General features: G+C 39.6%; 1 protein-coding gene across 1 annotated transcript; it reads left to right on the top strand.

Moving 5' to 3' along the window:
• Positions 1-625: 625 nt before the first annotated feature.
• LOC120491846 (5-hydroxytryptamine receptor 3C) lies at positions 626-12,047 on the top strand. The gene is made up of 10 exons (XM_089119150.1): positions 626-655; positions 1,213-1,285; positions 1,713-1,885; positions 2,008-2,052; positions 2,205-2,311; positions 5,053-5,222; positions 5,311-5,471; positions 8,624-8,834; positions 10,709-10,891; positions 11,508-12,047. The coding sequence occupies exons 1-10, from the start codon at positions 626-628 to the stop codon at positions 11,819-11,821; spliced, it is 1,467 nt and encodes a 488-aa protein (XP_088975276.1). The 3' UTR covers positions 11,822-12,047.
• Positions 12,048-12,208: the final 161 nt, after the last annotated feature.

Genomic DNA, 12,208 nt, shown 5'->3' on the forward strand with positions numbered 1-12,208 from the left:
AATAAATAAGAAGAACTTTAAATTAAATTTAAAGATTTGTAATGGTTCTTGTTGGAACCTTCATCGGTGGCAATGAAGAACCTTTGTTTTTAAAAGTAGGCAGTAAACTGGACGTTTTGGCATGTTGGTACAGTTGTTTTATTTTTGCTAAGTGGTTACAAAGGAAAAATCTATTAATGGTTAAAAACAGAAACAGCCAAGAACCACTATTGCCAAGACTTTGTCAACTCAACCATCTCACCCACAGAAAGACAAGAGCATTGATACAACTCTAGACAACTGGCATTGAGTTTGCCTGTAAAACATTTGCGAGAACTTTTCTTACCAGAGAAGCAGCTCATATTCTGGTTCAGGCCCCAGTCTGCCTTCATCTTGATGACTGCAAATTTCTTGCTGGTAAGCAAATATTGGATATTGTCGAATGGTTTTAAAATATTGAGATTGATTTTAGAAAATGGGTGTGAAAAAATTGTCCCCTATTCTGGTTATTCTAATTTGTATAAACAAATATGTCATATAAAAAGCAAGTATTTATGTTGTGTCCACTATAGCCGTTGTGCTTTAAAACCCAAAGCAAAGGAAAGTCTGCTAAATATTTATCGCAATCCAATTGACTGAGTACCAGATGGCTTTTATCTGTCTTCCAAGAACACAGGTAAGACTAAGAAAACTATCACAATTTTGATGTTATAACATTTTATTTTTATTTTATGTGTATTGGCCATGGAACATTATTATAAATGTTTGTATGCATGCTGTTGTTTTGCTGTTGTTTCAACAAAAAAGTTGTTTCTTTATTCTTTTTAGCTTGTCTTGATCTGGAGTTTTTAATTTGCCCAACTATCACTAAAAAAGTGTTAAGGGAAATTATAATTGTGTACAGTTTAAAATCTTGCAAATGTTATTGAATCGTAGTAAAGCTTTTGTACGGAGCCCATAAAGGCACACGACTGGAGGAAAAAAAATATATTTCACAACTATTGCGTTTGCTCACAAAACGTATGCTTCTCCATCAAGAAACATTGCGTTGGCTCGGGTTTCTCAGGGGAACGCAAAACAAAAGAGAATGCAAAAGCATTGAAATAAAGTTTTTCTCCCATCTCATTTTTTTTCCCATCACCACGTCCCTTTAGGGACTCCGTACTTTAGTTTTAATTACTCAGTGGCATTGTAATTATTTTGGGCATATTTGCCATATATTGCAAATACTAGATTCAACAGGCTTCAACATGGTTTTCCACTCACACTTGGTTCCAGTGGATCGCCAACTACTTCATTATACAATGTAAGATAAATTTTCAAACAAATCTTTTTTTTTTTTTTACTGTTTTAAAGTAATTTGATTGTAGAGTAGTAGTAGACTGTCTGCTTAATTTGTTAATACCTGCTAACTCTTTATTTTGATGCTCCTCAACAGAAATTCTACATTAACTTTAAAACTAGATCAACTAATTCCACAAATCCAAACCCTAACCTAACAGTCTAATGACAGTCTACTAATACTCCAATGAAAGTTAGTTGACATGAAGTTGCAAAGTTACTTATAACTACTAATGCCTAAAGTGGACCATCAAAAATAAAGTTTATCCAAAAAGATGCATTAATTAACAAACTCAAACCACATTGTTCACTGCATAACCAGAACGTTAATGTCTATAATCTGATTGAAATAAATAAAAGTCACATCCTGAATTCAAGTATTGTTCTTTCAGCTCTCTTGGTAGGATCTATAGAGCCGTTAAATTGTTCAGAACCAACAACAAAGTCTCTCCTTAATGCCATGAAAGAGGAAGTCTTCAGCTACAGCGAGGCAAGGCCGGTTATAAGTCTGAAAACTCCCACCAACGTCAGTGTGGATTTGAGTCTTTATGGCATTTTAGGAGTGGTAAGCAAATCTATGAAAGACTACAGCTTTTACTTAAAAAATAAATGACAAAATTATAACATTACAATAATATTAATTCACTAAAAAAAATGGTTAAATAATCCATATATTTTCCCTTTCAGAATGAAAAATCACAGGTGTTGGAAACATATCTGTGGGTGAGGACGGTAAGAGTCATGAAAAAGACTTTGTTTATTAACTGCCGGTTTGCGTGTTCCGATCACATTTTACAGTGCTTATTATATTATCCAAGCCTGTTTTAACTATTGCAAGAGCACTATTTAAACAGCAGTGCTGAAAGAATTATTATTTTTTGTAGAGGTGGCAGATTGAAGGTTTGAGCTGGGATCCTGATGAGTGTGGAACAAAAAAGATCTCACTACCAAGAGAGAAGTTATGGGTTCCAGACATTGTCATTAACGAATTGTAAGTTGCACAAGTCAAATGTAACAGCTCTGGGGTGTGTTTCCCGTACAACGACGTAGTTCGCTGCTTCACTACCATAGTACGATGCATTGGAAAAATCAACTAGCTAGTCACGACTGTTTCCCGAAACCCATTGTCGCAAATTTTCATTCACCACGTTGGTTTCGCACGTAGTGGAGAAATAACTACTTTTAATGAAACTGTTTGAGATCCAGACTCAACGCTACATTTTTTATATATAAATTACAGACATGTAATCTGTGGACTATTTCTAATTGTTCTCAGTTATTTCGCTTTAATATCAGACTCAATATTTGGCTCGTTCTTACATAGTAGAGCACGTTCGCGCACTCTTCAAACACAGTAGGCTAATTTAAATCTTTTGACAAACTAAAAGACGTAAATTACATTTGTATGTTTTCCAAATAAAAGGCACCGGTTGTACTGAATGTCAGCTTGGTTATTTTGCTCAAGATAAGGATTTATTACGTCCAAATGTCTTGCAATATAGAAACGATGCCTCTAACCACATCGAGAGCTGTCGTTCAAACCACACAAATTTGCGATGCTGTTTGCGAATGTTTGTTGGAACGATTGTTTCGGGAAACACCGACTCGTTGAACTATGCTGATAAAGACGGAACTTGCGACCATAGTTGGCTAACGATGCTTTCGGGAAACGCACCCCTGACTAGTGTCAAGGAAACAAAAACAAAAAATAATTGCCAACCAGATCTCATAAAACATTTTACTAATTTATGTGCTGTTGATTTCATATGAATTTGTATGATGTGATTTGTATGGAAAAGTTTGATTTTTAGGAAAAAGTAATCATTAAAGGGGTGGTTTACTGCTTTGTTTCTTTGCATGATAGTGTTTATGGGGTGCAATATAACATGTATTCGTGGTTTTGCTTTTTTTTAAGTCTTATTTTTCATAAATTTCACCATTATGGGCTATATGCACGCATAAGTTCCGCATTTGACGCAAGGATGCTCGTCCATTTCCGGTTGTGGAGATTAAAGCGGAGGAAAACCGAGGAAAATGGGATTATGGCAGAGTCTTCAAAATTTACTGTCCTCCCATCTTTGAAACGAAACGTACATACGTTTAGATGTAATTTTATATATAGTTATGTTTATTTTATATAATTTTAAAAAGAAGCATAAACACAACGAGGGGCGTCTGTTTTATCTGTTTTTGTGACTAACGTTTCTTTAGTATAACCATGGAGTATAAAATTCAATATAAATTCTCAATATTGCATTGGACTCTATGATCGGCGGAAGTTATCGAGGATCCTTACATCTTCACCGGAAATACCGCCGTGCATAAAGCCCATTGTAAGCCGTGTTCTCCTCTGTCATTTGAAAGACCGGTTGACTTCCTGAGTCTATGAAACCACTCCCTCAGAAACAGGCAGTGGGCTCAGATTGGTTAGTTTGGGCCGGTGTGTTGTGATTGGCTAAACTGTAGTGCACATTTTTGGGATACTTCACGCCCATTACCTTTATGGGCGAAAGTTGCATGTGTGTTCATGTCAATAATGTGTGTTGCATGTGTGTTCATGTAAATAATGGTGTTGATACTGCAGTATCAGTATGAGTCAGAATCAGACCGAGAAAGCAGCGATGAAAAGAGGCAAGCAGAACCTCACCACACACGGCTCTTACAAAACGCTTCTGAATGGTAATTTGCCAATATATATATATATTTTTAACTTTATACACGTTTGTTTTACACAATAACATCAAACTAACTGGCTACTATACACGAACAGTGTTGGCACTGGTTTACGTTATTGATCAAATCGAAAAATAATGTCATAAAGTATATATACATGAAAAATACATTTACAAAATTAGTACATATACAAATTCAGGTCCATAATGTTTGTACGCATATGTCGTAGACACGAAATAGCATAACTAAGTGGCTATAAAGCCAGCACTGGTATTTGATGAAACTAAAACATTAGGTCTGAAATTATATGCAATACATTTAAAATGATGAAGTCTTACTTAAAGGTTGTGGTCCAACAACTGCTGCCTCTGGTTTTAAAGTTGGAACTGCATCATGTTTTAGTAACAGTTTCTTGTTGCATCCGGCATTGAATTCGTGAAGATTCTGGATGCTGTCTTCTGTAAAATGCGAGGCACAGAAAGCTGAATTATGATTGTCAATTTCAGGAACATAATCAAACATAAATTGTATCCATTGTTGACAAAGTACAGCGTCCGTGGGAAGCTGGAACACAGAAGACCTGACAGCTAGATGAACATAACACACTCGACGAGCTGCGGAAATATGGGAGGGTTGATGTAAATGTGTGGGTTAGTGACGTCTAAAACCCGTTGTAGTCCCAGTCGTTTCTGTAGGCATTAAACTTCCTGATATTTAAAAGACGATATCTGCTTACATTGAACTTTCAGCGCTGCAACTTTGCAGATACTGTTCATGCACCAATAGCAACATTACACACTATTTAAAATCAAAAAAGTGAAATCGCAATCAACCCCCCTTTTAAGGTCCAAACCCAACCTAACTGTCACTGGGAAGTATAGCAGATCCTAAGAGTACGTACAAATGAGATCATACGAATTCTTATGAATAAGCCAATGAGTCAGCAAAATGTAAAATAGTTTGCCGTGTGAGTGTGTTGGATTGTGCACATGCAAAAAGTAAAATTCTTGCTGGATTTCCCTTTCTATCTTTAACCTGCTATCCACCATCATTTTGCAGCATGGATGAAAACCGAGTACCAGACACATATTACGTCTATGTCGAATCTACTGGTGAAGTTATGGATGCATGGCCGATTCATGTGATCAGCTCATGCAAACTGGACATCTACACTTTTCCATTTGATTTCCAAAACTGCTCATACACTTTCAACTCTTACAAACACTCTCGTAAGTGAGCAAAACTGAAAAGTGTATATTCATTGAGTTGTTTGGCTACTTGTGATTACATGGTACTTGTTGGTCTCATTCTCTACAGGTGATGATGTTCAGTTGTTCTTCTTTCAGCCAGCGAAGCAGATATTCAAGCAGTCTCTTGAAGCAATGACAACTAAAGGAGAGTGGGAGCTGATTGACTTGCTGACAGAAAAACCTGTACTGCTATATCTGGAAGGAGGATGGGATAACCTCATTGTTCATGTTGGTGACATTTTAGAGAGGGGTAATTCACTAAGAAAGAGTCACAATAGTGATTTACCGTCATGATTTGGCGTATGTTACTCTGTGGTTCTAATATTACTAAGTTGTATATGCCACAATCTGCAATGAGCCTTATTTTTACACAAAGCAGGTATATTTGCACTAATTGATTACAGCTCAAAGAGTGCAGCAGAGATGACATATTTTTGTAGGCAAAAAGGTAGCCAGGGAGGAGGTGACGGTGGGAGGAGGACAGGGAGGAGACTATGGTGGGCATAGCTAGGAAGAAGATGACAGTTGAAAGGAGCCTGGGAGGAGATGACGGTGGGAGAAACCAGGGAGGAGACAATGATGGGCAGAGCCAGAGAGTCACCTCAAGCTAGAGCTCCAGGAACAAGGCCCACAGCTGAGACATAGTGGAGCCTTAGTGGAGAGGCCAGGTGAAACAAGAAGGACGATTGACTGAGTAGAGACCCAGGTAGATCTGAAGAGAACGGGTGACACTGGAGGTCCTGGAGACCAAAGAAGAAAAATGGGGACAGGAGGCCAACTGTTAGAAATGAAGCCAGAGTCCTGTACGACTGAGGCAGGGCCGGTGCGACTGAGGGCTGAGGTTAAGCTGAAGGAGCACGGTGGAGCCAAAGGGAGTCAACAGATGGAGGTTAGAGGAAGAGCCAGAGGGTCAACAGGTGGAGCTGGCCAACAAAGTGAATCCAAGCTGCTAGGTGGAGCCAACGAAGGAGGAGCTGATGGCCTGAATGAAGCCAGCGGAGACAGGGCAGAAGAACTGGGAAGCACATGTAAACGGTTATGAGATGGCCTCCTTGGACGTGACAGGACAAACAGAGTTCAAAAACAGCTGCCTAGGCTGACACGGGACAGGCAGAGAGTTTTGGAATTGCCTCCTGGCCAACACTGTACAGGCACAGAAGGTGGGATTGGGAAGCAGGGAGAGAGCATCAACGATGAAGAAGACTTAGAACTGGCCAACATAGGAGACTTGAAACTGACCTGAGCCAGTGGAGGAGGAAGACATTGGGAACAGAAGGAAACCAGGACATCAATTATTTCTGACTGGGAAACACTGGAACTCTCTAATGCTGGAGGATGATGATGATAACAATTCACTTCCTCATCCAGTTCCACCAAAATTTCCACAGGTACAGATGTAAGAACTGTCTCACACACCTGGTCAGACTGCTTTGGCTCAAGGACAGACAAGGCTGCAGGTACTGGTTTTGTAGAGGGTATCGGCATCAGCTCTGGCTCTGCGATGGGGAATGGCTCTGTGTTGATGATCGAGGACATCATGACAGGAGGGAGTGGACTGGAAGGACTGCACCTGAGTGGTAGTGTCATCCTCTACCTCACCTACAGTGCAGTAAATGATGAGCCACACAGCCACAGCCAAATGTCCATATATTGTGCCAGGGTCACGTTGGAATCTCCTGCTGGCAACAATATGACAATGTTGTTGTCCAGTACATCCAGAAAAAAGTCCATCAGAATATGATCATTCCACAATGCCTGGTGGCAATACTCCAAAAACTTCTTCACTTACTTCTTGAATTTCCCAACCATTCAAGAGAATTTCCTCTCCCACTGGGTTCATGGTCTTTGGTCTGGCATTTCTGTAACAACACATCAACACCGAGTAGGGAGAAGAAACCAAGAGAGTTTATTGAAAATGGAGATCAAACAAGTGAGAAATGTGAGGTGAGTATGCAGGTAAGGTAATAGTGAGTCCATGTAACATACAGTTCAAGCCCAAATTAGATAGTGATTAGCTGAAGGTGTGTATGAACACATGCAAGTGTTTAGAATGTGTTGTGACATTAAGCAGGTTCATGTTCATTTGCAAAAACATGGTTTTGCTTGTTGTCTGTACTTGTGGCAGGAACTGAATGCAGTATTTGGTGGGACCATTCTAGTTAAAGAAGAGGATGGAAAATATCAGAAATAAAATTAAAATAATCATATAAAAACAACAGAAGATTAAAGCTAGGGTATACGATTTCAAAGATTGTTCATTATTAATATCCTCGTTTAGATGCTGGTTATGGTTATATAGTACAATCCTAACAATATGAATAGAAAAAAGAACGAAAAAAATCCATTCACTCTATTGGCTGGACAGCCGCAGAAAAGTTGACCAATGTAAGCTGTGCGGCCGCACAGCTTATATTGGTCAGCTGCTCTCATCCAATCACCAGCTCCCCTTGAAACTCCGCCTGGCGCTCGCGTCTCCAACCCAACCGCACCCGCCCCCATCCGTGCGCGAGCAAACAGCTGACAGACTGTCTACGGTAGCTAGCTAGTAGCGTCAGATCAGCAATGGATAAAGCAATGGATAAAAATATAAACGACAACAGCAAGCGGCCCCTGCTTACCTCTACTGTAAAGTTAGGACGCAAGAGAAAGTCTGTGGAGGAAAGATCAGAGATTAAAAAGAAATGTGAAGAACGCCGGACTCTAAGTAGGATAAATATAGTGTCCTTCATTGACCGTTGGAGAAAGCTTCAGGGAGATCTGGGGCTGAAAACGACGCTGACACGGATGACTTTTTGTTGAGCAGGTAAACATTTATATATTCTTTTATGGTGTGACGTGTTAAGTGGCTTTTTATCAGTTTGACAACTTGCTCATGCTGCCGGTCGGCATTGGAATGTTAGCCGTTTAGCATCGCCGATCGCGGTTCAAAGTAATTATATTTCTTGTTCGAGGTTTCTGTTCGAGCCGATCGGAATTTGAACAAGATGCGCTGCGTGCTGCAATAACAATTACTGAAAACCTTAGCAATACTAGTAGTATTATAATGGTGGTGGGGAGTTTAGAACATCTCATGTGTTGCTAATCTTGCGTTGACGTGAACTCAAACGTGACATACGTCAGGGATCAGGTAGCACAGAGGGGAGGGGGGTGTGTGTGGAGGGGCGGGATGAGTTTTTTAAAACTTCCCTACCGTCTCAACCGATTTTTAACATCGTATACCATAGCTTTAAGTTGAAAACAACAAAAAGAGATGTACAATACAAGGAAGTTGGACAATTTCTTAGTGAATCAACCCCTAAGTATTATGTTTGCTACTATGAAATGAAGTTTACACTTGAGAACACTTGATACTAATATTTTTCCTCACTGTTGTGGACTAGATTGTCTTGAGACGTCGAGCTACGCTGTATGTGGTGAACCTCCTGATCCCCAGCAGCCTCCTCCTTTCTTTGGATCTCTTCAGCTTCCTCCTGCCTCTTCAAAGTGTGGACCGTGCTTCCTTCAAAATGACACTCATCCTGGGTTACACCGTCTTCCTGCTGCTAATGAATGACCTGCTGCCTGTCACAGGAAACAACTTACCTCTTATCAGTATGTTCTCAAACCTTCTTATTCTCTAATTTTGTCTCTTTCCATCCTTACCCTGCTAAAAAGGCAAAATGTTGATGGTTTCCAGCATGGGATGCTGGTGCAACCAACACATTGAGAGTATTTTGGTGAACCAAAGAGGTCAACGTTTGGCTGGTTGGCAAGGCCCAGTTAGTGCTGGTATATGTCATAACAACCATCTGGGAACACATTTCTTGATGACCATCCTTGAGATGAATGGTAACTCTAACAGCTAGCTTTTTCAAGGTATTAAAGACCTTGAGTTGACCAGTTTAATCTTGAAGGTTGTTCTGGCTAATCAGTTTAAAACTGAAAGTACAATTTATTTTTCATTTTTACATACAGTTGAAGGCATAGACTCTCAAAGTATACTACATTTTACGTTTACGCATACAAAGGAGGTCAATGCATGCACTAACAACAACTTTCACTCTGTCTGCGGAATACTTCATTCCTCCAATTTCTCAGCATGGGTTATAACTAGGGGTGTAACGGTACACAAAAATCACGGTTCGGTACGTACCTCGGTTTTAAAGTCACGGTTCGGTACGTTTTCGATACAGCAAAAAGAAAGAAATGCCAGAGAAATTTCCTATTTGTTTAAAGAAAATTTTTTTTTTTAAATAAGTGTGAGTTTTCCTAGATCTTGAAATCTTCAGGTTTATAAATAGGGGTCATCTTTGAAGGATGAACAAATAATGTTTTGGTCATCACATTAAAAATAACATTTAAATATATATTTATTTATATAATATTTGAATTTTGAAGTGCTGGAAAAAGATGTGTGAAGTACTTGAAAGCATTTCACCATTCCAGCCAAACTGGTTCCAGTTAGTGTTACTATATTAAATCCATGGTGAATGTTGCTGGTCTGTGGACGTAAAGTACTAGTTCATTCACGGCACAATGTTTCTCCTGGTTTCCATGACAGCGCTGTTTGATCTAATAGAGATCTACGGTTAATAACGGAGAAATGTGAATCCATCTCACTAGATCTGGCAGCGATGTTATTACCTCAGTGGCGAATTCAAATGTTTTCTTTACCGGATCTCTTAGCGCGGTGTGGTAACAGTGTTGCTTGATCGAGATCGGCTCGCGCTGCACAGATGTTGCTGGTCCGAACTGATAAACGATCCGTGAAGCACATAACGAGGAGCGCAGTTTCATTCTGCTTTCATTACGCTTGCCATTTGGATGTTGCGCAACGTTGTGTTGGCCGCGTCAGCACGAATTTTGCCGGCAAGAAAAATGGTCCAAGCAATCGTTCGGTTTGTATGCGTACCGAACCGGAAGCCTCGAACCGAAACGGTTCAATACGAATACATGTACCGTTACACCCCTAGTTATAACCCATAAAACCATATTGTTAGTCTTTAAGCTAGAGTTGTACAAATGGGTAATTTCTGACCTCTTTGGTGTGTCAGTATCATCCCTCATTGTTTGACTACATTGTGAATTAATATCCCGGGGACACTGTTACCACCTTTTGGACAAATTAATTAGAGCAAAAAAGAGATAGATAGAGAAAGAGTATGCGTAGCTAGAAAAATCGGGCTGCAGGTATAATGTGTGCGCTTACTGGTGATGCACTACGAGAGGTTAGCGTACAGACAAAAAGTGAAATATACTTTGGGTTTAAGTTTTTCATGTCTAGGTTCTGGCATAAAACAGTCTGGGCTGTGTTTCAGCATCGTAGCATCGTAGACTATCAATGGTACAAATGGTCTCTACGATCTGTACTACTGTACTTGCGCTCTCGAGGCATTTAAAAAACACAGCCCAGGACTCTTTCAGAATCAGGAAATCCTTCTTCACCTCCAGCCTAATCTAATCTGATCTTTCTCTCTCGATCTTAGATGTGTTTTTCTCTCTCTGCATGGCCTTGATGGTAGCAAGTCTACTTGAGACTGTCATCATCACCAATATCCTATGTGGTTCCCGTGACTTTCCTCCCTTACCTAAGTGGCTCAGGATTCTGGTCCTGAAATATCTGGCTCAGCTTGCTTGTATGAAGAAATCTTGTGAAGAAAACTGTGATGGTAAGCAGATACTTTGATCTTCCCCGATGCTCTTACACTAGAGCACAAGTTTTCCAAGTGTGGGGGAACGACTCCTCTGACATGTTCTGGAAGGTTTTCAGTCCAAGGATCCTATAAACCGAATCCATTCAAACAGTCAGCCAAAAACATCACCAATGCAGAGAAAACCCTCTCTTTCCAATTCTGTAATTGTTCCAGAGCATCCCAAGCTGTTTCTCACGGTGCTGTGAAATATAGACTGATTCAAAACACCTAACTGCTGCATAAGCATTACGATACTCAAACTACAGCTCTCGGTTGGATAAAGCAAACCAGTGTTGCACTAGTAAAGTTTTGACGGATGACGATCGTAATCGAGGTAAAGATGATTACAGTGGCATAGGAGTCATGCATTAGGCACATGAGACGAGAGTCCGTTTTATTGTTGCGCAAAACAAAACGTGTGTGCGGTGCTCTCGGCGCACTGATCGCTATTGAAAATTAGTTAAAATTGGGGGGTGGGGAGGCGCCATTGTGTACTCCTGCACTAGAGTAATTTGTGCGAACTTTATGTCAGAGTTCATATCATTGGTGTAAAAGAGGTTTTTCCAACGGTGCTCTTGTTTCTTGTCTACAGCCGACAGATCTAAGAACACTTTCTACAAAAACACCATGACTGATATTCCACACAAAGGACAAGTTAGTGCAAGTCCAGTGAGTGTCTGGGAACAATGTCTAGAGGAAATGAAGAAGATGAGTAAAGATTTATTGGCCATCCGCCACCAAGTTGAAGAGCACTTCAGGAATGACAACAGCACCAATGAATGGATCATGTTTGGTCAGGTCATTGACCGTGTGCTTTTTATACTGTATACTATCTTTATCATTGTGAGTTTAAGCACAATTATGATTCTGTGGCTGCACTCGTATAGACTAGACAAAAGGTCGTAGTATATTATTGCCTGCTCTGTGAACTGAAGACACCAAACGCTTGATGAGGTCAATGGAGCCCAGATTTATTCAAGGGATCATCTTTATGGGAGCTTTAATTGTCCCAATACTTATGATTGCATAGAATTACGTGACTTTCTTTTTTGCTCTAGAATTTAAATATATATATATATATAAGCTTAGTAAATTAAAACTGAATATGACTGAAATCTGTAAACTGAATCTGTATCACCAAAACGTTTTATTATTTTGTAGTTTCAAATTAAGTCACTGTCCAGTTAATTTTGAGGAAAAAATTCTGATAACAATATAAAAAATATCCTGGTTTTCTGGTTGTTTTCTCTGTGTTTTTTTTTTTTTAGTTGAGTTGAGTTGAAATAAAGATAT

Source organism: Pimephales promelas, chromosome 2 (assembly GCF_988280905.1).
Source record: "Pimephales promelas chromosome 2, fPimPro1.hap1.1, whole genome shotgun sequence".
Taxonomy (NCBI): Eukaryota; Metazoa; Chordata; class Actinopteri; order Cypriniformes; family Leuciscidae; genus Pimephales; species Pimephales promelas.

Coding starts and splice junctions, on each gene's coding strand:
- LOC120491846 (XM_089119150.1), top strand. CDS start 626: ATGGCTTTTATCTGTCTTCCAAGAACACAG. Junction 2,053..2,204: donor CATATCTGTGGGTGAGGACG/GTAAGAGTCATG, acceptor TATTTTTTGTAG/AGGTGGCAGATTGAAGGTTT. Junction 10,892..11,507: donor TTGTGAAGAAAACTGTGATG/GTAAGCAGATAC, acceptor TCTTGTCTACAG/CCGACAGATCTAAGAACACT.